Source organism: Panthera leo, chromosome A2, assembly GCF_018350215.1.
Source record: "Panthera leo isolate Ple1 chromosome A2, P.leo_Ple1_pat1.1, whole genome shotgun sequence".
NCBI lineage: Eukaryota > Metazoa > Chordata > Mammalia > Carnivora > Felidae > Panthera > Panthera leo.
Window position 1 is genome coordinate 25,658,679 of NC_056680.1, and position 27,627 is coordinate 25,686,305.

Consider the following 27,627-nt stretch of genomic DNA (forward strand, 5'->3'; position numbering starts at 1 on the left):
CAGCAGCCTATTAGTACCTTCTTTGGTTGGGGGGGGGGGTTGTGTGCGGAGAAATAATGCCATGGTTATATGTTCCACACTTGGGGGAAACCCTGATAGAAGGTAATTTTTCCTAATACACTTGAATTCTAAGTATTTTTTCTACAATTTATAGTTTAAATACTATTATTTACTATCTTTTTCTTCTTAAACCTACCTATAGTTTAAAGAAGAAAAAAAAGACAAAGCTATATTCTTTCTCTTTCTTTTTCTTTTTCTCTTTTTCTTTCTTTCCTTCTTTCTAATTTTTTTTTTTTAATGTTTATTTGTTTCTTTCATTTGTTGAGAGACAGAGAGACAGAGAATGAGTTGGGGAGGAACAGAGAGAGAAGGAGACACAGAATCCGAAGCAGGCTCCAGGCTCTGAGCTGTCGGCACTGAGTCCGATGCGGGGCTTGAATCCACAAACCATAAGATCATGACCTGAGCTGAAATTGGATGCTTAAGATGCTTAACCAGCTGAGCCACCCAGGCGCCCCTCTTTTCTTTCTTTTCTTTTTTTTTTAAAGAGACAAACCTATTTCCATTGCCTCTGGCCATTGGACAAAGCATTATATTTCCTGTTCTGTCTCTCCCATACCCTCACATACAAATAACATTTTGAAGATGGCTGCCTCAGAATGAATTATGACTGTTGACATATTGAAGAACTGTTTAACAATGGATCTTAAAGGGGGAAAATATAGATCTGTTGATTTAGGAGTTATTACTTCTGGATTAAGAAAGGGCTGTCTTGCCTTTGCCTTGTGCTTGTGATTTGGTTTATCAAGGAATGTTTCCATGAGTAGTACTTGTTCCACCACCCTGCTTATAAATCTCAGACTGGCCAGTGAAATATAACACCATTTACAAATTCTACACACGGAACAGAAATGTTTTGAAAATGAAAGGAACTGGTTAAGCTTAAAAATAATTTTTATTTTGCATACTTCAGTAAATAGACATTTCAAAGACTTGGTTTGCTTTAATGTCTTTTATGAATGTTTTGTGTGACTATTGATACTTGTGTCATTTTGTTTCTAGGTTGCTGCTAACACTCCAAGTATGTACTCTCAGGAACTATTCCAGCTTTCTCAGTATCTACAGGTAAAAGTAAATCTTGAAAATTCTTAGTTTTTAAAAGTAGAATTAAGCAACTTAGGTTTGATTTTGCTAGTTCACAAATACAGGCTAAAGAAATATTGGCTGGCTACAAGTACAAAAGAAATATCTTTTCAAAGTAAAAAAAAAAAAAGGATTAAAATTAGGTCTTGTGAAGAAAGGATAAAAGAATCAGGATTATTAAGTCTAGAAAAGATAGGGTTCTGTACAATAGAAGTTTTTGTTATTTAAATATGAGGAAGTGTCAACATAGTTCTTTATCCATAGATGATTTAAAAAAAAAATTTTTTTTTAATGTGTATTTATTTTTTGAGAGGGAGAGGTTGACAGAGTGTGAGCATGGGAGGGGCAGAGAGAGAGAGGAAAACACAGAATCTGAAGCAGGCTCCAGGCTCTGAGCTGTCAGCACAGAGCCTGACACGGGGCTCGAACCCTCAAACCATGAGATCATGACCTGAGCCGAAGTCGGACACTTAACTGACTGAGCCACCCAGGCCCCCCATCCATAGATGATTTCTAAAGAAAATTAAACCTGGAGAGATTTTGGTTGCTTAATAGCAAATAATTACATAGTACTTACTATATGCCAGACTCTAGCTCTTTGCCTCTACTCATTTAATCTTCAGAACAATCCTGTAAGGTACATATTTTATTCCCATTTTTATAGAGAGAGTAACTGATGGTCTGGAAGGTTAAATAATTTACACAATATTACACACTGTGTAGTAGAGCTGGGCTTTGAACCCAGACAGTCAGACCTCAGAATCTGTACCCTTAACCACTGGGCTGTGCTGCTGAGTCTGTTGGAAGATATCTTGATGAGGCAGATACATCGAGTGGGCTCCTGAAGAAGTTAATACCATATTTAAAAAGCCTTTCAAATCTTTAAAAAGGAAACAAGTGTGTGTGTGTGTTTGTGTGTCCCCTCTTGATTTTGGGGAGATTTGGGCTAGATTATGTTCCTATTATTATTCTGGTGAGGGAGCATATTGAAGAAAAATCCTAGATCAGGAATTTAGAGATTGAACTTTTTATCTTGGCTCTGCCACTGAGTTCTGTAACTTTGGGTGACTCATTTTACATTCATAAGTCTTCAACTGCTTTTTAAAAATGATAGGACCAAACCAGTGATCCTGGCTCCTACGTTCTTTTATAGGAATCAATCACTAAAAGTGGTTCTCCCTCAGTTAAGAATGTACAAGTCTGTGAAAATTGTCAAAGTACTAATCACATCTTACTTCCACTGGGTGTTATGTAACGGTGCATAGAAAAGCACTGTTACACATTTGTAATTTAAGTAGAATTTCTAACAGCACAAAACATAGCCAGAATTCCCTGGACTCGATCTGTGGCTTTAACCTCTGACCTTTTGGGAAAGTTGTTTAACCCTTTTGCGTGCCTCATTTTCTTAATATGTGATATGGGTATAATAATAGCACTTACCTCACAGAATTGTGAATAGTAAATGAACCAATATATGTAAAGCACTTAGAACAGCGCCTGGCACTTAAAGTGTATGCCATACATGTTAGCATTTGTGTACCACTCAATAGGAAGGTACATTAATTGACCCAGATCTCTCTTATTTTTAGAAGTAGAAGAAAACTTTGAGATTAATCTGGTCTAACCTCCATTTTTCACATGAGAAATATGGGGCTCATCTAGATAAAAATGATTTCCCGAGGCTATATACACTATATACTCACCAGTCATCATGGACTGTCGATCTAATGTCCTGACTCACTCAGTACTTTTTCCACCTTTGTCAGTTCTTTGCATATTCATAGGTGGGCATGTCTTTAATTGTTCTTTTCTGATTTTTGAGAGAATATTATATTGTGCTATCTTTTCTATATACATCTTTGTGAATTGCTGGAATTCTTACGTAAACTGTAAAACTTTTGAATAAAAACTGGAGTAGATATGTTTTATGCCTTAGAACTAAAAGTAAAGAACTGGAAATATTATTAGATTTCTATTAGGATGTGGTTCATGGAATTACGAAACTCTAAATGGGATTGAGTTAAAAAAAGGTGAAATTACACCACCTAGTGGGAGTAGTGATTATTTGGTGGTTTTGTGTTTAAGTAAAACTTTTTGCAGCATTAATGTAATTTCCTGGATATTAGGAATGTTTTAAGAGCTTAAAATAAACTTGGCAGCTCATCTCTTTTAAGTGTAAGTTGTGTTTTATGGCCTTTGTTAGATTCCTTAATCTATACTTTTACAATTATATTAAAAAACAGTACCGCTAACTCTTAATTAGGTCAGATTTTCTCTAATCATTATGTATCAAGGATGTGGACAACAATAAATGCATGCTTTAAATCTCAAGAAATGTGTTTGAAGCATACCCTTCTTTGCTGAGGTGGCTCCAGAGGTATTAGGGTAGTAAGTGTTCTTCTTTGGCTAATGACAGGAATAGAAGAAAGTGAAATTTAAAGATGTGCCATAACCACCGCTGAATGCTGTGTGAGCATTTTCACCTTGACTTCTAGTGAAGGAGACCCTCTTAACAGCTATCAAATGTTAATAAGTGACCTAGAGATAAGGTTTGCTTGCCAATGTCCTTCTCTGGAAAAATATTCCTTTGGAGCTGCCAAATAGTTATATAACTCCTTGATTCCTTAATTACATTAGTGGACTCTTATTTTCGGCATATTTGATTGCTGCTAAGTGGTATACAGTCTCAGAGAATCAGAACACCTGACAATGCAATAGATTATGATAGTGAAACAGTCTTTCTCTCTTCTTAAGTATATATGTTTATATATATAACATTCTTAAAAGGAAAAACTAAAAGACATTTCTAATTTAGATGTCATATCCATGCACCTAAGCCATTAAGAAGTATCTTTGCTACTGACCACATTGTTTGACTTAGTTTGGAATGAGTTAGTGCTGAAAGATATGTATATATTTTTTAAAATATGTATATATATAAAATGCAGGGTTGAACATTTGTTGGATTCTTCTACTCTGGATTTCCTTTTTTTTTTTTTTTTTTTTTTTAAACTCACTCTTCCTATGTATGTATGTGTGGAAGGAAGGAAGTAAGCTGTATGCCCAACCTGGGGCTTGAACCCACAACCCCGGGGTCAAATGTCATGCTCTACTGACTGAACCAGCCATGCTTCCTTTTTAAAGTCACTCTTGCGAATTATGAGTAAAAAGAAAACAAAAACAGGGGGCTTGTTTTCTGTTAACAGTGGAAGGTGCAGCTAGAGTACCCCTAACAGACCAGAAAGTGAGGCTAAACTGATGTGGTTTATATATATCTTACAAGATTTATCAGGCTTGAAAGTAAGATACAAAGTGGGATATAAGATGAGAATGTGCTAAAAATTGATTACTCTTCAAGGGATCATGCTGAGTTCTTTAGAATCTCTTTTGTGATTTGTATTATTAGGAGGCCTTACATCGGGAACAGATGTTGGAACAGAAGTTAGCCACACTTCAGCGGCTACTAGCCATCACCCAAGAGGCTTCAGATACCAGTTGGCAGGTATTACAGATGCCTTTATATTCATAGTTTAATATTCCTTAAATGTTGATTAAACCAAAACTGAATTTTTTTAGCAGGGAAAGGCAGTTATTTCCTAATGACCAAATATTGAAAATTTAGCATTTTACAGTGGATGTTGGTCAGTTTTATGATTTTACATCTTTTTTTTTTTGGCGATAGCAACCATTTTGATATGTGTTATTTTTTAATTACCCTGGGATTTTATTTATATTTAATTTTTTTTCAACAGGCTTTAATAGATGAAGATAGACTCTTATCACGGTTAGAAGTTATGGGAAACCAATTACAGGCATGCTCTAAAGTAGGTATTAATCTCAAGTAAGGATTCATAAAGAAAAAAGCATAAATTATGCATTAAAATGCATAGTTTTTTGTGTAGCTTCATTTCTTTGTCATTTTGAGTACATTCTAAAACATTTATACATTTTCTCCATTCTTTTAAGTCTTTTGTCATAAGAAATTCCAAACATACATGTAAGGACAGAATTGTATATTGAATATCCATGTATAACTCTCTTTTTTCTATCGCAGTTGATATTTGCTGGAGAAACTGGGTCATTTGTCCTCTATAATTTCCCTCAACCTAGACTGTTATTTAACGATTCTTCTAGCTCCCCTCCCACACCATAAATTGGTAGTTTGATCTAGAGATTTGATCTGATCTCTTTTTTGCCAACAATACTTCATGAATAGTATTGTGTACCTTCACCAAAAGGCACCATAATGTCTAGTTGTCCTTCTTTCTGAAATATTAGCAATCTTTGATGTCCCTTGCCTAATCCATTATTAAGGGTTGCAAAAATGGTTAGGTTTAGTGCTGTCATTCCTTCATTTATAGCTGGGTGACTTCTATAAATACTTCTCTTTTTTTTTTTTTTTTTTTTTTTTATTATAAATACTTCTCTTATGCCCCTCTCAAACTATTTTGTTACCTGAAGTCTTTTTTTTTTTTTTTTTTTTTTTTTTTTTTTAGGGAAGGCAGGATAGTGATTTTCTCTTTTTATTTACTGGATTTCAAAATAACGAATTAGTTCTTTGTCATCCACCAAAGAATGACCACGAAGTGTTTTTCTTTTCTCCAAACTAGATTTAAATATATTTCATGTGTTTCAACCTATTCCATTTGTTGTTCTTATTGTTGTTCAAATTATCACATCTTTGGTGAACCATAGCTTTTTCAGTTTGGTGCCTGAGTCCTTTTGGTACAGTCTCAGCAGGCTTTCATAGCTTCCTGCTGTCATTTTAGACAAGATGTTCCAGACTCATCTTGTATATTTCCTGTCTCAGAGCTGGAATCAGCTTTTTCTTCTGGGTACTCTTATTCCTTTTGGTTTAACCATTGTGTTAAAATGCTGGGCCCCTTTGAAAGTAAGAGATCATTTTTGTACACAAATGGAAATACTATGGCTTACAGAGAATATGAAAATTGGAGACTCAATTCATTTTGTACATTTGAGAAATTCTTATTTTCCTTTGACTTTTTTAATTGTAAATGTGAATTAATATATTTGTGAAGGCATAATTCACTAATGAAACTTTTCAATACAGCTTCAAGCTTCAGTTAATACAGGGCCAACATCATTTGGATTTAGTGATACCTTAATATAAAACTCAAACAGTATGATAATGTGTTGTTTTTTCAAATGATAAATATTTAAAAACAATAACTTGGTTATAATTATAAGTATCTTTTAATCTTAGAATCAAACAGAAGATAGTTTACGGAAGGAACTTATAGCATTACAGGAGGATAAACACAACTATGAGACGACAGCCAAAGAGTCCCTGAGGCGGGTTCTTCAGGAGAAAATTGAAGTGGTTAGAAAACTTTCAGAAGTTGAGGTATTTTAATTTAACAAATATACTTTGGTAGTATGATTAAAAATTTTTAGCCTAAAATTGCTCATATTCTAGAACATTTTAAACTTGGGTGTTATATTACTAGGAAATATTTCCCATCTATCAAGTGGGAAGGGGTAGTATGCTGTTTTTATTGTTAGGGATTTTCAGCATAACCATGTGAGTTTTGGTGCTTGTGGTCCCTAGTCAGTGACTGGGCAAATAAAAGGCTAATCAAGGAGTCTTATAATTTGCATTCTGCTTAGGATTCAGCCTTCACACAGTGGACCATGATATGTGCCAGGGAATCGATCTCCTGTCACCTAGTTTTGTTTTTCTTCAAATTGAGGATAGTCACTGTAAGGTGGAGAACATCACCGCTATTCTTATTTACCCATCCTCTAGAGAAGAAGACTGTGTCTAACTTTGGAGGTCAAAGGGGAAAATATCTCTACGGTCCTTTCTAGGTCTTTTAGGAACAATCAAAATGTGATTCTCATTGCTTTAAAAATGACCTAGTTGATAGTGGAGGTCATCCCTTTGAACCACTGCACAATTACTACAGAAGTTATTTGTTACTGGATTTAGTTAAAATGCCCATTTTAAATACAATAATAAAAATACCATATATAGTACATACTATATAGCATATAGTATAGTAATAGTTTCTGTAAAAGCCTCATAATAACTGATTCACTTTCGTGTCATTAATTTGACATGCAAGAAAGTTGCTGGTTGTCTTCTATTTTTCTTATTAAGTTGATTGTGCATATTATTAAACTTGCTTTTAGGAATTGTTAAGCTTAAAATATTTTCAAGGCTAAAAGTCATTCTCAGTGGCCTTTTAAAAGAGTAGTTATATAAAAGTAACATCCTTTCCTCCCTGCCCCCTTTCTGTTGTTTCGTTTTTCAAATTTTTTGTTGTATTTTCTGTTTTAGTATATACCTAAAGTAAATTAAAATTCTTATGTTATTTAGCTCAGTCTTCTATGAAGGTTAATTTAGAACAGCTCATAGAATTATACTTTTTACAAGTTGAAGTTAAAACACGCCATTTATTCTAAATCAGTAATCTGTAAACTTGAATTACAGCGAAGTCTGAGTAATACTGAAGATGAATGTACCCATCTGAAGGAAATGAATGAACGGACTCAGGAAGAATTAAGAGAATTAGCCAATAAATATAATGGAGCAGTAAATGAGATTAAAGATTTATCTGATAAATTAAAGGTATGTATTTACTCAACCTGAAAATATGTTAATTGTCCCTAACACACTGGATAGATTAAGATGTTAGGTATTGCTGAATAGTTGTCAATATAAAATTTATAATGGTTGAAATTTGTAGTAAAAATAAGTTTCCAATTAGCCCAAACCCCATTGCCAGAGACAGCTGAAAGACTGTAAAAGCTGACATATTTCCTTTGGAAGGAAATAAATAGTACTTCACAACAGGCATCTTTTAATATATAACAGGAAGTAGATGCAAATCCACAAACCCCAAGATATTTAGACCTTTTGAAAACTTGAATGTGCTTCTCCTTGGGCAGCCCCAAAAGCAGATGTTAGTGCTGGAACAAGCCCAGAGGGGACCTTGGAGTGATCTGCAGTGGACCCTTGTAGCCTCTAGGGATGCTGTTAACTGCTCAGCTGCAGCTCCCTGTAGGTTAGCTGTAGGACGTTTAGGATAAGGGCAGACCAGACCATAATGTCTAGATGGTCCTTTAAAATGTTATAACTGAGTTTGTGAAGTCCCGTCTTTATATCATTCAAACCATGATTCAGTGGCTAGAAGATAAATATTTCTTAGAGAAGACCAGGGCATCCTCTGTGTGGTTGGTGAACCTCTAACAGTGTTAAAGATTGGTCTTATTAAAAGGAGGTCATTTTGAAAAGTGCTTATGATCATCATTCCTTCAACTGAACACAATTTAGTTTAAAATTTCAGAGTAAGTTACATTTTAGAACTTACAAACTGATTAAACAATAGTAATTTCAGGGGAAAACTTTATATATTTCCCTCTTGAAAACTGTGGAGTTTTAAATTTTGACCCATTATCTTTACATATTAGGCCTGCTTGCCTGCTACAAGGTTTTCTTTTCTAGTTACCTAGAAGCATGACCCCAATGCAGACTACTTCTGACATCATTTTGACATTTACAAATATGTTCTATAATATTGAATATTCTTGTTAAAAGTTTATGTGAATAAAAGCAGCCCTGCTTTGGGCCTCTAAAAGTAAGTTCAGACTATGAAATAACTGATTTTTTTTTTTCTTTCTCAACAGGTAGCAGAAGGAAAACAAGAAGAAATCCAACAGAAGGGACAAGCTGAGAAAAAAGAATTACAACATAAAATAGATGAAATGGAAGAAAAAGAACAGGAGCTCCAGGCAAAAATAGAAGCTTTGCAAGCTGATAATGACTTTACCAATGAGAGGCTAACAGCTTTACAAGGTAAGTTAGCTAATCCAGAAATTGATTTGATTTGATTTTTTTTTTCTTTTATCTGTGAAATACCTTTTTCTTGGACTTTTATTTACAGTACGGTTAGAACATCTTCAGGAGAAAACTCTTAAAGAATGCAGCAGCTTAGGTAGGTGTGTCACCAAATTTCTTATTTAAAGCTGAATTTTTATCATTGAACTTTTGGTATTTACTGTCTCATTGGGTACTTATTTTCTATGTATTAGGTGGAATGTATCCACACTCCTAGAAAATTTTCTATAAAAATATGCTTGATTGCCACCAGTGGGCACCATTGTTTAGGCTTTAAGATGAAATTTGTGCGTCTGAGAAGCTCTACTTAGAGATATTTAAATAAGAGAAGTACAAGCACCGCAGGATTCTTTTCTTTTGAGGTTCATTGGAAGGCTTCTAGGCAGTTGTAGCTTTTTCTCTGAGTGGATAGAAAATGGCCCGTTGAACCCTTCTTGCAAAAATAAATTCAAAATGTTCTATACTGTCTTAATGCAAATAGGAATACAAAAATGCCGTGAGACCAGTTTTAAAGTAACTCTTTCTTTGATCAGGCAATGATACACTGTCTTAATCCTAGGGATACAAGTTGATGACTTCTTACCTAAAATAAATGGGAGCACAGAAAAAGGTAGTGTAAAAAACTTAAATGTTTTTCTTTCATGGTATCCTTTTACTCCTCAAGCAGGATAGAGAGATCAGCATTTTAAGGTTTTCATTTTTTGGAACAAAAAGCATGCTGTTCATAGACCATTGAATCCCAGCTTTTAAAAGAAAGCTTCCCTTTATTTTGTAATTCTTAATGCTATGATTTTTGGTTAGATATCCCTTGTTATATGGAAATTTTAATTATTTAAATAACAGGAAACTGCTAAAGTTCAACGTTAGCATTGGTTTATACATATAGCATAATAATTGGTTTCTCCCCCAATATATTTTTCAAAGAACTCTACTACCATTTTCTTCCATCAAGTACTGCTTCCTGGGAATATGGGGCCTCTATTTTTAATGTTTGTGTCATGCCCCATCCCTGGCCAAGAGTTTACTTAACAGCCCACTGAGCTCTTGGATATGTCATAGAAGCTACTTTCTTTATAGTGTACATCTCCTTCTTTAATCAGAGAAAGCAAGGCCAGCCATTTCTGTTCTCTGAAAAATCCTTTATTAGTTCTTGATACTGTGACCTTTCTTTCTGGATAGCTTGCATTATCTCTTGCCAAAAATGTATAGCCACTATTGGTTTTCTTGTTACTGCATGGGGTACTTTTTACCCATTGACTTGTACATTCCTTCAGTTGTGAAGATCCCCATTCACCCTCCCCTTTCCATCCATCCAGCATTAATTGAGCACCAACTATGTGCCAGATCCTGCATTAGATGCTTGAAGTGCAGAATGAATAAAATTATTTTCTGTGTTTACAAATATGTGTACCTCTGATCTTAGTTTTTATATAGAAGTAAGTGGAAAATGTTAAGGTCGATACTCAGAACTTCTAATTAATTTTTTTTTTTTTTTTCATGTATCAGGGGATATCTTTATAGTTCTTGGGCAGCAACCAATTCTGATAAAGTTAGGAGGTGCTTTTTTTTGTTCTTGTTTTTGTTTGTTTGGTTTTTAATTAGGAACTGGCAAAATAGGCTTAGGTAATCATGTATATGTGAGCTTGCAAGCTCAAGACCTAATAATATTACATATGTTCTACAAAAAAATCTCGAAACTCTAAATTAGAAATTATTGTCATTAATCATTGTTGACTATTCTGTATATGTTTTATAAACTACATCGATATTTTAAAATTCCAGTTTGAGTTTCGATTTGAGAATTTTTAAAGGTGTAGTTTATATTCTAATATTACTAATTTTATTAATATTACTAATATTTCTGTTTATTAACTATATTTAGTGAACATATATAAAATGACTTAATCCTCATTTTCTAAAAGTTTGTTATCATTAAATGAATTTTTATTTTTTGTTGTCATTATTTGCCTTTTTTTCCTCTTTCTGGCATGAACACGTTTTATTCCAATCACCCGTTTGATTGGCACATGTATTTATTAATAATGTTAGTGTTAACTCAAGCGGGGGACATGCTATTCCTTCAGTTAAGAGAACCCTTTAATATACACGAAATCATCTTTATACTATTTAGAGTTGTCAGATTACTGCTAAAGTTTTTTTGTCAATTCCAATTGAGTTAGATGAGAATAGTTGTAGACAACTCCTTGATTTAAGACTGAATAAGGTATTTTGGATACTTTAAAGCACTTCTTACTATAACTTTTCCTGTGCTGGTATGTTTGGTTTTTTAGTGGTGATAAATTGTTGTGGGGGTGACCAATAGTATCTTTAATGAAACCGAATAGTAAATATCTTGATACGCACAAAAACTTCATTACACCAGATTTAGCATTCAGTGGATTTTGGGAGTAAGATGGATTTGTTCTGAATCATTTGTTATAGAATAGTAAACCAGTTATCCAGCATTCCATTATTACCAAAAATCCATAACCGTAATATGCTATCAGATATGACTTTAACTAAAATTAGTCTTTAAATAGTAGAGAGCCAAGTATAGTTGTAAGAGAATATTTTAAAAATATCTGGAGATGTTAAGATTAATACTATGTATCTAGTAAACTATTTTTCAAATTACTTAAATGTAAAGTAGCTGCTACAAGCATAGGTTTTATACTATAAAATTTTTTGTGTCTTATCTAATAATTGTAATTTGAATATATCTTAGTATAGAAAAGCACTGTCTAATAGAAATATTATGGGAACCACATACATAATTTAAAATTTTCTGGAAACCACATTAAAAATATAAAAAGAAACAGGTAAAGTGTTAATAATGTATTTTAATAATGTTATTTACTTTAACCTACTATATCCAAAATATTCTTCCAACATGTAATCAATATTAAAGATTATAAATGAATTATTTCACAACCTTTTTTCTTTAGTAAGTCTTTGAAATCAGTATGTATTTATTTTACACTTACAATACATCTCAATTCACACTAGCCATTTTTTCAGGGCTCAGTACCCACATGTGTATTGAACATGTGTATTGGACAGCACAGATAGTATAGAAAATCAAATTTTATAGGAAACTAATGTGTATAAATAAACCCATTTTAAGTAGCACAGTTCTCTATTATGTTTCTGTATCTGTCTGGTCTTTGCATTTCCACAACCCTGTTTGGGATCTTACAACCCTGCTTCCCTGCCCCCTGACTTCCCCGCCCTAAGTATCTCATTTTTTTTGGATTTTCAGTGACATCTTTTATAGTTTTGGCAAAGTGAATTCCCAAGGAACTGAATTCAAGTCATAAAGTATTAAAAGTGTCATGATCCAAATTCTTTACATGTACTATCTAAAAGATTTTTCTCTCATGTGTCTTAGAAAATGCCTTTATAGAAGTCATATATGTATAACATATATAATAATATATTAATCTTGCATTGTATCTAAACTAGTATAATAAATATTTTAATGTAGGGTCCAGATAGTAAAATCAGAGTAGATAAAAGGGTGATTTGAGGCTTGATGAGTAATGGTGGGAGGTACCGCATTAATAAATGTCATCTAATGTCCTGTGTTGATAGTCTGAAATTTTGTTTCAAATAAGTTCCATAAGGTCCTTTAGGTTAAAATTTGGTTTCAAATGAGTTTTTGTATTTAACCATGATGTTGTATAGTTGGAGTTCTGAAAATGTTATCATAGCTTAGATAGGATTTATGTAAAACAACTTTTGATCTTGGTAATTACTATTCAACTGAGGGCTTCTGTTTTGGATTTCTTGGCTCCAGTCAGCAAGTGCTATTTATTAGATTTTTTTTACTTTTATCTTTTGTATTATTATTATATATATATATATATAGAGAGAGAGAGAGAGTACACACACACAAGCAGGGGAGAAGGGCAGAGGGAGAGAGAGAGAATCTTAAGCAGGTTCCACGCTCAGCGTGGAGCCCGATGTGGGGCTTGATCCTACGACCATGATATCATGGCCTGATCTGAAATCAAGAATTAGATGCTCAACCGACTGAGCCACACAGGCGCCCCTAGATTTTTAAAAAAATTTCTGTTGCAGTTAGCCATTTTTTTCCTTTTGGGGCTATATTTTATCTGTATATAGTATAACTCTATAACTATGCAATTATGTACAACTATGTACACACATTTGTTACATATATATATATATATATATATACACACATATATACATATATACATACATATACATATATATAAAATTATTGACTGGAAGTTCTGTGTACCATGTAAAGAGATAAAAGATAATGATAGATTCGAGTATGAAGGTAAAGAAGGTGTCTATTGGTAAGGATGTCAAGAGAAGCTAACCAGTGATTAGAGTAGGAGATGCCTGCTTCTCAAACAAAGTTGAGATGATGAGAGTGAGATGGGTTGAAATGAGAAGGAAAAGAGGCTTTCACAGTCAGAGTGGTACTAACTCATGTCCTCTTTCACAGGTTTCAGTGCTTTCCCACCTTCCAGATAGTCATCATATTGTGATATATTTTTAACACCTGAACTTCCAAAGTCTATTTAGTAGTTTTGAAAAATCCAGAGATATAATTGAAAGATGTTATCCAGATTTAGAAGTTAGCTCTCTGAGTCAAAATAGATAAAGATTATTGTAAGAAAAGAGCTGAAGCTTTTCTCTACTATTAGATTTTGATTCTCTTTACTCTTAAAAAAAACCAAAACAAATTATGTTTGACCTGAACAAAACCATTTCCAAGCTCTTATTTTAAAACATGCATGACATTGATTTTAATCATTTGGGCAGAGATAAGCAGTGTAATATTTTGAGAGTATAGAAAGTACAGTTTAAATGACTCAAATGCAAGGTTATTTGTGAAATAAAAGTATAAAAATGGAAATGTTGCATTAGTTTCTTAAATTTTAGGGCATTATTTTGTGGTATTCTTCAAATATTTATCTTTTCCCTCTTAAGAAGAATAACTTTGAAGAGGGACTGTTAGAGAATTGTTATTTGACAATTAATTCAGTAAGAACAAATAATAAAATTTAAAAATTATTTACAGGTATTTATTAAATGTCATGGAGAAAGGTATATTTTAAAAGAGAAGCTTTTTAAAGCAATATATGTCTGTGGTTTTCTTGAGCTCTTTGGGTAGAAACTGCACCTTTAAAAGCTAACCAGTCAGGGTACAAATTAATGAATATAATTATAATTTTCAGTCATTTAGCTTTATTAACTCTAAAATATGTCTGCTATTAATATTAAAAATATATTAAACTTTTATGAATCTTAGAGTTACTCATGTCAATACATTTCAGTTTTCCTACCTTTGCTGTTGTTTTTCAAAAACAGCAACAAACTATATCCTTAAAGGTGTTTCTTTCTTTATTAGAGCACTTGCTTTCAAAGAGTGGCGGGGACTGCACTTTTATTCATCAATTCATAGAATGCCAGAGTGAGTACAGAGTATTTTTCACATTGATTTTAATGAAGTCAGGGGCTAACATTGAAAAATGAGAAGAAAAATGAAGATCTCAATGTGTTTGTTATGGTAGAAGGTGCACAGAGGGCCATCTTCAGACAGCAGCGATACTTCTCATACTGTTCGGCTTCTCTCTTTAGACAAAAATATTTCTGTGGCATTTGCCTTCAAAGATGGATTTCATATTGCCCACAAAAAAGAGGAAATTTAAAGCTTTTAAATAAAAAATTGTTGTTGAGCAGGGAATGAAATAGAATGTCAAGCACTTAAACGTTCTGTGTGGACACTTAAGAGATCGTAGTAACATTAGCCTGTTTTATTTACATTCTAGTTCTATCACAGATTTGGAATTGGATTTCTTAAGCAAATTTCTTAAATGATTAAATGAAGCCATGAAAACAGTGATTTAGTTTGGGTACTCAGATCTGAAGATGACCCTTAAAGTATCAGGAGCTTTCTAGGGAAGGAATAGGAATAGATTGTCCTACATTCTGACATCAACCGCCTACCCTTGGGAAGCCTATCGTTAATAATACTTTAAAGATAGATAGGTTAGCTTTTGAGGTGATTTAGACCTCTGCTGAATTCTGAGCCAGAGTATCATGAATCTCCTCGTACTTGAAAATCATGTGGCTGCTTAAATCATGAGGTTGTGATATTCTCTTGGTCCTCTTGGTGACAATTAAAGGTCACTATGTGTAATAAAGATTTACTGATGATATCTACACTTTTTCCTACCAGACACACAACTTTGTTGTTTTTCCTCTCCCTGTTTGCTCTCTTTTTGAAATGAGTGACTTTCCATGTTTTTATGCTAATGAATTCATTCTGTGGATATGCAAGCATATGTGATTCTTTCCCCTTCCTTCTCCCCCGCCCCGCCCCAATCTCAGGGGCACTTGGGGGTTGTCAGGCTCACACCTAGTAATTATAGCAGGCACAAACTCAATAGATCCAGTGTTATATACTCCTTAGAGATGCCTTAAGGAAACCTGGAATTTCATTTAGTAGTTTTAGAAGAGCTTCTATTTTTGTCCATTTTATGTTGAATATAAGTTTAATATTATTTGGGGGAAAATTAATGAATAAATATGGCATATTCCTTTGTCCTTTAAATTTTTCTCAAAAAGCAAAGATTAGTTCATGTTTTTGTTATCTTCTGATTACTAAATTTCACTTTTATGGGAAATTGGCATGGGGATTTGGGGCAAAATAATTGGTATCCACTGAAACCAACTAAAAGCAGAATATAAAATTTAAAATATAAATCTTTAGGGGAAGGATCTTATACTTTGTTTTATTACATGTGACCATTGTTTAGTAAGTTAATTTTATTTTAAACTTTTGGGCTTGTATTTTGAGCCCAAGGAAACAAGAACAGAGAACTATCCAAAAAGAAAGCTTATTACTAAGTTACAATTTGCAAAAATCATTTAAAATATTATAAAATGTGTATGTAAAATATTTAGCTGTAGTTGTAACACAGAACGATGTTTGTTTTACATTAAGAAAAAGATGTTTGGAGATTTTTATTGTATCATAGTTACGGGGGGCAAATGGACCAGTAAACATTCAGAGATAGAGCAGAAGTTATAAGTTACAGCAATCCCCTCAATAAGGATATTAGCCAATTAAATTATGTTTACAAGGACTATGCAGTGGCATGGGAAAACGTTAGATGTGGTATAGAGAGGGAGAAATGAGAATATAAAATGCTATCCTTGTGGGCAAAGAAATAATGAACCAAAGAACAAAAAATGAAATACAAGTATTCCTAGATGTCTGAATCCATTGGGTCCCTAAGTGCAAACAGTGGAAGTTTGGGCTGTAAATTCATGTATATCCCTAGGGATATAGCTGGGGGTATCGTCCATTATCTGAATCTGCCCAGTTCCTGAGTTTTGGTAGCAAGTAGCAAGAGTTTGGTTAATGAGGATACCGTTGTATCTCAGAAATTTCCAATATTGGCTCCTTAAATTTGGATACTCAGAGTTGGCATAGTAAGAGTTAACTTTGATTTGATTTGTTGTCAGAAGGGGTATTTTCATTATTTTATGACAAGCTGCTGGTATAGAAATTGTGGTGTTTAATTAGTATTATGGCAAGCAAGGCACATTCAACTAAAATCTTAGGTGAACTTTCAAAATAATTTTGGATTATTTTTTGATAATCTCACACAAACTTTTTTGCCATTATTTTAATTGATAGACATTTTGAACTGATTTATGATCCTGAACATGAAGTTTATATTCTGTGAGCAGTGACACCTCATAGTCTTATTTTCCTGTCTTTTATTTACTTTTTAAAGATTTTTTAGTTTTAAGTAATCTCCACACCCAACATGGGGCTCGAATTTACAACCCTGAGATCAAGAGTCACATGCTCTACTGACTGAGCCAGCCAGGCACCCCTTATTTCCGGTCTTTTAAAAAGCAGATGTTAAGCACCTAGATTTCATTGTTTACTGTGCTTGTTGTATAGTCCAAATTCACCTTGTGAATTCTAAATTTAAAATTAGAAAGCAAATAATTCACTTCTGTAGGATTCCTCATGTCTTTTTAATATATTAACAGAGTTTTTCAGTTTATGTATATGAACCCATAAGAGAATGATTTAGTTGTTGGCTGTTTCCATTTACAAGGTGATTTTGATGAAATTAAATGAGTTGGAACACATTTCAGTTTGTTTTCCTTTTATGGTAAAAGAGACTGTGTTTCTTTTAATTCTCTTTTAGGAGAAAAGCTTTTAATCCCATGCAAAGAGATTGGATTTTGAACAGATTTAAATATAACCTTGTGTAATTCCAGGACTGTGAAGTAATTTTCTGTGTAAAAATATACCATGTAAAATCTAGAATTAACAAGTAACTTTAATAAAACTTGCTAAAAAGCTCTAGCAATATTTTCTTCTGAAGGAATTCAGGCAAGAAGTTTGATTTAAGCGGAATTCCACATTCCTTGTTCCCTCTGCAAATTTTAGTTACTCAAGGTTTAAAGTGTAAACTTAACAAATAAGTTGAGGGGCACCTGGGTGGCTCATTCAACGAAGCGTCTGTTGGCTTTGGCTTAGGTCATGATCTCTTGGTTTTGTGAGTTCGAGCCCCACATAGGGCTCTGTGCTAACAGAGAGGAGCCAGCTTGGGATTCTCTTTCTCCCTCTTTCTTCCCCGCTCACTCTGTCTCTGTCTCTCTCAAAAATAAATGAATAAACTTTTAAAAAAAGAAAAAGACAAATACATTGAGACTGTTGTGTTTGGTAAATGTGCTTTCTGAGTTAACAAATTATGCACCTTGTATCTGTTTCATATGTGTCCTATGAGCTCTGTCATTTGATTAATGCGTATGCTGAGTGCAAAGATAAAGGGTAAAAGGTGGAGAACCTCAGGACATGGAGACTCACTTCATGGGCATAGAGTGAAAGACAGCTTTCTCCAGCCTACTGCCTGTACTTTCTTCTGCTACTGTTTGTCTGGGTGAGGGCAGAGGCATCACGGCTGTGTTCCAGAGAAAATTTCTTCTGTGGTCCGCTTTGTACATACAAACTGCCCTCTCCCTAAATGGCATCTTGCTTTTAATGACTGAGTTAACAAGTGCCTTGAAATAAACTTAATGTCTTTGTATTCTTAATCCATGGTTACTATGAGACTTAATGGTTTTTATTATTAGAAGCAGAAGTCTAATTCTCTTAATATTTTGTGTCTTATGTAAGTTTTTTGCCCGATTTAAGAAAAATTCTCTCCCTGCTTCCCACCCCCCTTTTGAAATTATAGTCACTGTCTGTGTATGTTTGTCTCATTCTCTTCTTTCTCTTAGGGCTTTGCTCTCATATAAAAATTGCCTTATTTGGAGTAATGCATTGAATCAGTGTTGCTCCGTGACTGTTTACTTTTCATCACTCTATGAGATCAGCGTCTCTGAACAATCTCAGGGTTATTCTGATTACATATTCCACTTAAAACAGATTTTTTAATTTTCATTTTTTAAACTTTTATTTCCCTAAGCCAAAGCAGATTAGTTATGACAAAGAGTAGAATACACTTGGTGTGGTTCCCTGCTCATAGTAGTTTATGTCCCCATTATAGGAAGATTATTAATTTAAACTAGATGTTGCTAAATTTCTTTTTTTTTTTTTTTTTAATTTGAGAGAGAGCACGTGCATGAGCAGAGGAGGTGCTTGGGAGGGGGTGGGGGGCGGGGTGGAGAAAGAAAGAGAGAGAGAAAGAATTCTAAGCAGGTTCCATGTTCACCACGGAGCCTGACATGGGGTTTGATCTGACGACCCTGGCATCATGACCTGAGCTGAAATCAAGAGTCATACGTTTAACCAACTGAGCAACCCAGGCACCCCACTTATTTTTTATTTCTTTGTATTTAGAGTTGACCAATCTAGGATATATTGGAGGGTTTTTGTTTGTTGTTTATTTGTGTCAATCATGTTCCCAGTCAGCTAACTTTCCAACATTTCTACCAGATTTTCTCCCAGTATAACTGCATAGCAGATAGTCTTAAATTTATGCCAATAGTGTTTTGATATGTAGATTGCTTCTTTCTTAAAAAACTGTCTGTATTCTTTAAATTGGTTCATTTTGTTTAGCTTTCAATCTATGAATTCTCAACTTTTTTCTCTTTTGTTCTTTATTCTCAGGTTTTAGGACAAGTAGCTTCTGGAACTGTTTTTATGAAAAAGCAGACTATCTTCTATAGCAGGAATTGCTTTAATTAATTTTATTTTGCTGCAAAAACTAATACTTTTGTAAAAGTCTGTCCTATTAAGGTTAGGCCTCCCCTGCTTTAGGTTCTAAAGCTTTATTTCTATTTTGTGAACTGCTACTCTGTGAAGGAAATAAATTGTGGGTTTGATGTTGAATGCTGATTGTTCATTTTTACTTTGTTACGTTTGATGTTAATTCTAATGTCAGTTTCTTTGCTGTATGTCCCTTTAATGACTTTCTAGGTGACTTGTAGTTCATTTTCATTTATGATATTTAGAATTGGATCAGAGGATCTTAGATGTGAATTCTGTTTTGGTTCCTCTTTGGCAGTATGAATGGGCAGTATAACTTCTTTAAACCTCAATTTCCTCATTTACAGAATGGGATGGTAGTTCCTACTTCATAGGATTACTATGAGAATTAAATGAGATCATATTTACTAGTACTCTTAGTAATGCCAGCCACACAGAAATATATGCTAACTAATAGGTAGAAAACTTATGGTGGGGAGATTGGAAAGAGTGTTAGTGGGAGTTTTCTTGCAGGAGTAACTTTTTTCCCCTTTTTATTCCCAGTCACAAGACAGTGAAAGCTGATTGACCTAGTTTTATTGTTCTTGTTAAATTCATATGTTCCTGACAATCTAAAGATTCTCTAACTTTTTAATTACTAGTACACATGCCATTTAGAAAATGTGGTCTCCAGCACATTATTTTGATACCCAAGTGATAACATTATTTTTTGAATGAAACCTAACTTTCAGACTTAAATATATTTTCCAGGTCGGCAGTTACAAATAGCTGATTATGTAGTTCTTTTATATTGATCTGCTCTTCTCTTCTGTCACTTAAGATTCCTAGGCAGCTGACAGCAGTATCTGAATAGTGCCGTTTGAGTTTATATTCTGCTTTTAGTTGGTTGTAGCTGTCATGTGAGGAAAATGGCTCTTCAGCTTGAAGAATTTAATCCAGTCTAGGCACACCTGTGCTCCCTTTGCACTTTTTTTTTTTAATGTTTATTCATTTTTGTGAGAGTGAGAGAGCGTGAACGGAAGAGGTACAGAGAGAGAGGAAGACACAGAATCCTAAGCAGACTCTAGGCTCTGAGCTGTCAGCACAGAGTCTGACATGGAGTGTGAACCCACGAACCACAATCATGACCTGAGCTGTAGTCAGACGCTTAACCAACCGAACCACTCAAGTGACCCCTTTGCACTTCTTTTGAATGCATTGTTTTTTATTTTTATTTTGTGCCACATAGTAATATAGTTAGTACATAATTTACATTTATCACCCATAAGAAATAAATTTGGTTCTGTTCTAATCAGTTTTTTACCAGATCTGGCAGTTTCTACAATGCCATCATATGTTTTTCGATTAAATTAAATGCTTAGGTGATAGTTCTCCAATGTCAGACTTACTATGCCCATCAGTTATGCTCTTTGGTAGGTTCCCTACAGAAATGCCTACCCATGCATGTCAGATACAAATGCAAAAATATTCACAGCAGCATCATTCACAGTTCAAAATTAGAAATAACCCAAAAGATCTTCAGCAGTCAAATGGAGAAATATACACTGGGTATATTTGATGAAAGATGCCTGACACAAAAGAATACATACTGTAGTATTACATTTATGTGAAGGTCAAAACACTAAAATTATAGTGTATTATTTAGACATGCATATTTGGGTAGTGTGGCTATAAAGAAATGCAAGAAATTAAATACCACAAAGTCGGGACAGTGGTTACCTTTATGGGGTTTTTATTGGAAAGGGAAACATGGGAAGCTTTAGGGGGTTGTGGTTAGGGTCTTTTCTTTGTTTTATTTTTTCTTTATTTGAGAGAGAGGGAGGGAGGGAGAAAGTCAGCAGGGGAGGGGCAGAGGGAGAGAGAGAGAATCTGGAGCAGGTTCCATGCTCAGCATAATCCCAGAATCCTGGGATCATGACCCTAGCTGAAACCAAGAGTCAGACGCTCCCAGGCGCCCTTGTGGTTAGGTTATGTTTCTTGATTTGAGCTGTAGTCATACAGACATTTGCTTTAAAAAAAAAATTATTAACCTGTACTTTTGTGTTTTGTGTCCCTCTCTGTATGTTATTTGTCACAATAAATAAGTATGGTTTTAAAAGAGGGGAAAAGAATAATTATCTCCCTAGAGTGTCCCTCAAAAAGAGGGAGTTTTTAAAAAGAAAGAAAATCCTGTACTTTATCTTTCAGTTGTGCCAGGCCAAGTAGTTCTTTCAAGGCCTGCATTTATCATTATATGGAGGCTTTCGTCTGAGTCTCTGAGTAGCCTCTGACTTTTAGTGCTCCCAAAGAATTGAAGTGTTCACTCCAAGTTTGAGAACCAGTGGTTAGAAGCTTTTTTTAAAACAGTGTTCTTTTCAGGGTGCCTGAGTAGCTCAGTTGGTTGAGCATCCTACTCTTGATTTCAGCCCAGATCATGATCTGGGATTGAGCCCCGTGTGGTTGAGTGGGATTGAGCCTCACATTGCTCAGTGCAAAGCCTGCTTAGGATTCTCTCTCCCTCTCTCTATCTCTTTGCCCCTTCCCTTCTCTCTCTCTCTCTCTCTCTCTCTCTCTCTCTCTCTGAATAAATAAATAAACATTAAAAAAAAATAAAACAGTATCCCTTTTCTCAATTATTTGATTATAGGCCACTAATGACTCATCAGATTTGATCATCTAACCTTAAATGTTTCAATAGTGACAATAGCAGCAGATAATTATTATTTAGCACTTAGATACTAGTACTATGCAAAACTTTTTGCATATTTAATTCTTAGTTTTTTAGAATGATGAAAACATTCAAATAATTTTTCCAAGTTTGATCCCTTTAAAAATAGGTATTCAGTTCATTCATTCAGCAAATATTTATTAAGCATCTATTATGTATATACCAGGCATTATTTTAGCTGTAGGGGGTACAGAAATGAACAAGACAAAGAAAGATTTGCCTTCATGGAGTTTACAGTCTCTGGAGGAGACAAAAACTGATAAACTAATAACATGTCAAGTAGTGATACGTCCACTGAAGAAAAATAAAAGAATGTAAGCCAATAGGTAGCAACAAAGGTAACATAGGGAATTTGAACAGATTTGGGACTAAGCTAAGTGAGGAGTACATGTATCTGGGGAAAGAGTGTGTGAGAGAGAAACTGTGTGAAAACTAGAACTGGTCTGAAACTGCACTTTTAGAACAATAAAAATGTTTTCTTTCTTTTCTTTTCTTTTTTTTAAATAAAGGGCCAGGTAGTAAATATTTTAGGCTTTGCAGGCTATAAATTCTCAGTTGCAACTACTAAACTCTGCCATTTTAGTGGAAAGCAGCCGAGGACAGTATATGTACACGAATATATTCGGCTTTGTTCCTCTAAAACTTTATTTACCCAACAGGCAGCAGGCTGTTTTTGGCCCTGTGGAGCTTTAGTTGGCTGACCCCTGAGCTAGATAATATAGACTTTGTAAGGCATGGTAGGGACTTCAGATTTTTTCCTAAAGGTGAGCATTTTGAGTAATAAATTACCCTTTTTTAAAAAATTTCTTTCATGTTTATTTATTCTTGAGAGAGACAGAGACAGAGTGTGAGTGGGGGGGCGGGGGGGGGGGGGAGTGTCAGAGAGAGAGTGAGACACAGAATCTGAAGCAGGCTCCAGGCTGTGAGCTGTTAGCACAGAGCCCGACGCAGGGCTTGAACCCACAAACTGTGAGATCATGACCTGAGCCAAAGTCGGGCGCTTAACCTACTCAGCCACCCAGGTGCCCCAAGTAATAAATTACTCTTTTTTTTTTTTTTTTTTTTTTTTATTTATTTTTGGGACAGAGAGAGACAGAGCATGAACGGGGGAGGGGCAGAGAGAGGGAGACACAGAATCGGAAACAGGCTCCAGGCTCCGAGCCATCAGCCCAGAGCCTGACGCGGGGCTCGAACTCACGGACCGGACCGCGAGATCGTGACCTGGCTGAAGTCGGACGCTTAACCGACTGCGCCACCCAGGCGCCCCATAAATTACTCTTAATGTATGTTTATAATTTTTTAAACAAGGTGCTACTTAGATCGTCAACATACTAGAGAAAGATTGGAATGCCTTTCTTTTTTTTTTTTTTTTTTTTTTTTTTTTTTTTAATTTTTTTTTTCAACGTTTTTTTATTTTATTTTTGGGACAGAGAGAGACAGAGCATGAATGGGGGAGGGGCAGAGAGAGAGGGAGACACAGAATCGGAAACAGGCTCCAGGCTCCGAGCCATCAGCCCAGAGCCTGACGCGGGGCTCGAACTCACGGACCGTGAGATCGTGACCTGGCTGAAGTCGGACGCTTAACCGACTGCGCCACCCAGGCGCCCCTGGAATGCCTTTCAAAGTCTGCATTTATATTATTATTTTGCTGTATTCATGTAACAACATTTGTGGAACCTGTTTTATATGTAAGAATTGTGTTGGGAATTAAATTATTGATGAGATAACTTCCTGCTGTCACTAGACTCTAAATTCCTATATTTATCACATTTACCTTGGTAATCCATGAGAAGTACTTAGTATTGCACCTGGCACACGGTAAATATTTGAAGGAATGAGTGTATTTCTCAAAAAGTTCATAGTATGTTGGGAAAGGTAGACATCAATAGATACCTGCAGTATAGCTTATTAGAGATGTGAATGATGGGCTATGGATGAGGAGAGGAGAGATACCAAATCAATCCAAGAGAAAGGAAGAGAAAATAAATTCCATTTTAAACATGGTGAAATTAAGTTCTCATGGGGTCACTAGGTGAAGATGTTTGGGAAGTAGTTAGACAAACGTGTTCTGAGACCTACGAGAGAGTTAGACTAGGCATCAACATTTAGAAGTTATGCAAATATAGCAGGTAGTTAATGCTATTAAAAGTGAATTTGTTGTTGATAGAGATCTTGAAGATTAATTAACACCTTTTTTTTTTCCTGGTAGAACTAAAAAAATTTTTCACTCCCTTCATAAATATAGACAATGCTGCATTGAAAATCTGTACAATTGTCTCTTTCCAGGGTAATACATAAAATAGGGACTGTGGGATCAAAGGACATGTCCTTTCAACATTTGCATAGGTGCTGTCAAAATTGCCCTCTAAAAATAAAATGATACCAATTTACACTCCCGCCAGAAGGACACAAGATTACTCTTTTACGCACCCCTCCTGGTACTGAATGTTTGCTGAACTGATAAGTGCATAAGGCCATGGCGTTGTTTCAGTGGGTAGACCCTGAACTCCACATGTTTACTGGACATTTGCTTTTCTTGGCCTGTGAATTCAATGTTGTTATTCTTTGCCCCTTTTCTGTTGTGGTGTTTGACTTTTCTTACTCGTTTTTGAAGTGCCTCACATTTTCGCTTGCCATCCCCATACTCCCTTTCCTTCTTCCATGCTTCATTTTTCTACATTGCCTCCATCTGACATACTGTTTATTTCTTTATCCTCTCTCCCTCCTCACCCCATTAGAATGTATGAACCAGAAAGGCAGGGATCTTGTCATTTGTTCATTCTGATGTTTCCAGCACATAAGACAGTATCTGGCACATAGTAGGTAGCCCCTAATTAATTGTTCAATGAATGAATGAATGAATGAATGAATAACCTCTTATCTGTTAATTTTTCAGATATTTTCTCTATGTCTGCCACTGGCCCATTAGCTGTGTTTTAGTGAGTGGTCGGTCATACAGAAAATTTTAATTTATATGAGGGCAGATCTGTCTGTCCTTTCACATATGGTTTTGTGTTCTGCATTATTATGCTTAAGGTCATTTTTTTAACCTTTGAACCCCCTCACCCATTCCTTTCACCCCCACCCCTCCTACCTTGTAACAACCAATCTGTTCTCTTATCTATGAGATTGTGTGTGTGTGTTTTTTTTTTAATTCCACATGTAAGTGAGATCATATGGTATTTATCTTTCTCTGTCTGACTTTATTTTACTTAGTATAATACCCTCAAGGTCCATCCATATTATCCCAAAAGGCAAGATTTCATTTTTTTAATGGCTAAGTAATATTCCATTGTGTGTATTTGTGCATACACATACACACCACATTTTCTTTATCCATTCATGCATCAGTGGACACTTAGGTTGTTTCCATATTTGGCTATTGTAAATAATGCTGCAATGAACACGGGGGTGCATATATCTTTTTGAGTTAGTGTTGGAAGAGAAAGTAGAGGGAATATTCCAGAAAATATAACAAAAAAGACACGAGCTGGTTTGAGGTTTTATTTTAGAAACAAAGGAGGAAGATCTAACATCTGAATAATAAGATTTCCAGAGTGTAGGAAGGGAGAGAGTGGGAGAAAAGAAATGAAACAGAATTTGTTAGAATAGAAGGTAATTTCCCAGAATGGAAGATAGGAGCTTCTAAACTGAAAGGATGCACTGAATGCTCAACATGGTATTTTTTTAAGTGTTTATTTCTTTATTTTGAGAGAGAGGAGAAAGAGAGAATCCCAAGCAGGCTCTGTGCTGTCAGCGCAGAGCCCCGCATGGGGCTTGATCTCATGAGTGGTGAGATCATGACCCGAACTGATATCAAGAGCCAGACACTTAACCAACTGAGCCACCTGTGAACCCCAACACAATATTATTGTATTGTATTGTATTGTATTGTATTGTATTGTATTGTATTTTAATGTTTATTAATTTTTGAGAGAGAGCGAGTGAGCACAAGCTGGGGAGAGGGGCCAAGAGAGAAAGGGACAATGAGAGAATCTCAAGCAGGTTCCATACTCAGCACAGAGCCTGATGTGGGGCTCGACCCCACGACTGAGGGATCATGACCTGAGACAAAAATAAAGAATTGGACACTTAGTGGACTGGACTGAACCACCCAGGTGCTCAAAACGTTGTTCCTTCTTCAAAAACAATGTTGTGCTTCTAGGAAGTGAAATTCAAGAATGGAGTAGAGTAGGACAGAAGATGGGTAGGACAGCTTACATTATACATCTTATAGGACTACCTTTTAAAAATTATCCAAATCTATTACTTAGACTTAAAGAAAAATTTTTTAAGGAGGCAGGAGCAAATAGTACCACATACTGCAAGGAGCCTGTGCAAAATGAAAATTATTAAAAGGAGCCATGGGCTTTGGAGGTTATAGTAATCTTGGAGCAGTTTCGTTGGTTGGATGGTGGGTATAGAGTCCAAGCTACATTGGATTTGAAGAGTGAAGGAATAGAGAAATGACCTCATATACTGCAAACGTGTAAATTCAAGGAGCCCAGCTGGCATACAGGATTAAATAAGGGGATAATTAGAATAGATACCATTCTCAGTGAAGCATAGAATATGAAAATCTGGATTTAAATAAATTATGAAGAAGCTGTATATTATACATTTACAGAGAATCACCTATAGAACGAAACAAAACAAAACAATATTTGTTTTAATATCTTTAAATATTTGTCTCTTCTAAAATGATTCATTTTACTGAAGCATGTCATATATGCATCTGTGCTGAATTGTATCAATTGGGAAACTATTGGCATAACCTAATTTGTATTCTTTATTTAAATACATACTTTCTCAGAATTCCTTTATTTCAACTTCATATCCTTGATTTAAAGAAGGTTTATTTGTTATGAATCCTTTTTAAAACGGTCTAGGCTTTTTGACTAAGGTAAAAACTAATGAAAATAAAAGACAAATTGTCCCCCTGCCCCCAGATTTCTGCATTAATCTGATTGTGCTGTTATAATTATAGTTCGAGTTTTCTTAGTTCTCCTTCCAGCTTCAAGTTTTTGTACAAGCCTAGTCATGGGAGTAATATTATCATCTTTAAATTTGGTCATGGAATGTGTTACACTGCGCCGCTCAGGGAAATGCTACTCGGTTTGGGCTTGGATAGTAACGTTTATTTTCTTTGGCAGAGAAGCTGATCGTCGAGGGGCATCTAACCAAAGTGGTAGAAGAAACAAAGCTTTCAAAAGGTTTGTTTTCTGTGGGTTTTCTGTGGGTTTTGAAAATTATTCTTTTGGACAATAGATGTTAGTGTACATTTCCAAGGTCATAGTATTTTAACCATCAATTTATTTCTTATAGCTCACCAAATGGCAATCCAGTAATGGTATCATATAATATAAAATAGTCGGAGTTCTGTTGTAAGAAGGATATCTTAATTAGAAAGTTTCTTTTTAACTTTTAAATGGGTATATATGTGTGGGGTTTTTTGTTTTTTTTTTTTTAATGCTTGAAGTAGATTCTTTAGGTAGTAAAAGATTTGTTCTGATCTGTCTTGCTTCTAGCATTATTTTCAGGTTTTGTATTTGATATTTGTTACATTTGATATAAAATTTTAATTAAACACAATGTAAATCTTTTAATGAAACAATGTAAAACAGGTGAAAAATGCTTGCATGTCTGTTTCTGTAATTGTTATACCTTTAACATTCCTTATGAAATTTATATTTT

The 27,627-nt window shown here is 34.8% G+C and overlaps 1 protein-coding gene across 24 annotated transcripts in view; it reads left to right on the forward strand.

Moving 5' to 3' along the window:
* LOC122214492 (sarcolemma associated protein) overlaps positions 1–27,627 on the forward strand; it is a 151,622-nt gene that overhangs the window by 88,539 nt on the left and 35,456 nt on the right. For 5 of the 24 annotated variants that reach the window (XM_042929766.1, XM_042929752.1, XM_042929767.1 and 2 more), the window contains 10 exons: positions 1,063–1,125; positions 4,550–4,645; positions 4,896–4,967; positions 6,368–6,508; positions 7,598–7,735; positions 8,794–8,962; positions 9,051–9,101; positions 9,564–9,614; positions 14,394–14,456; positions 27,087–27,146. In XM_042929766.1, coding sequence (XP_042785700.1) covers positions 1,063–1,125; positions 4,550–4,645; positions 4,896–4,967; positions 6,368–6,508; positions 7,598–7,735; positions 8,794–8,962; positions 9,051–9,101; positions 9,564–9,614; positions 14,394–14,456; positions 27,087–27,146 — 904 coding nt within the window. The remainder of the gene's footprint in view (positions 1–1,062; positions 1,126–4,549; positions 4,646–4,895; positions 4,968–6,367; positions 6,509–7,597; positions 7,736–8,793; positions 8,963–9,050; positions 9,102–9,563; positions 9,615–14,393; positions 14,457–27,086; positions 27,147–27,627) is intronic. The other 19 variants (XM_042929756.1, XM_042929772.1, XM_042929758.1 and 16 more) reach the window with 7 other exon arrangements.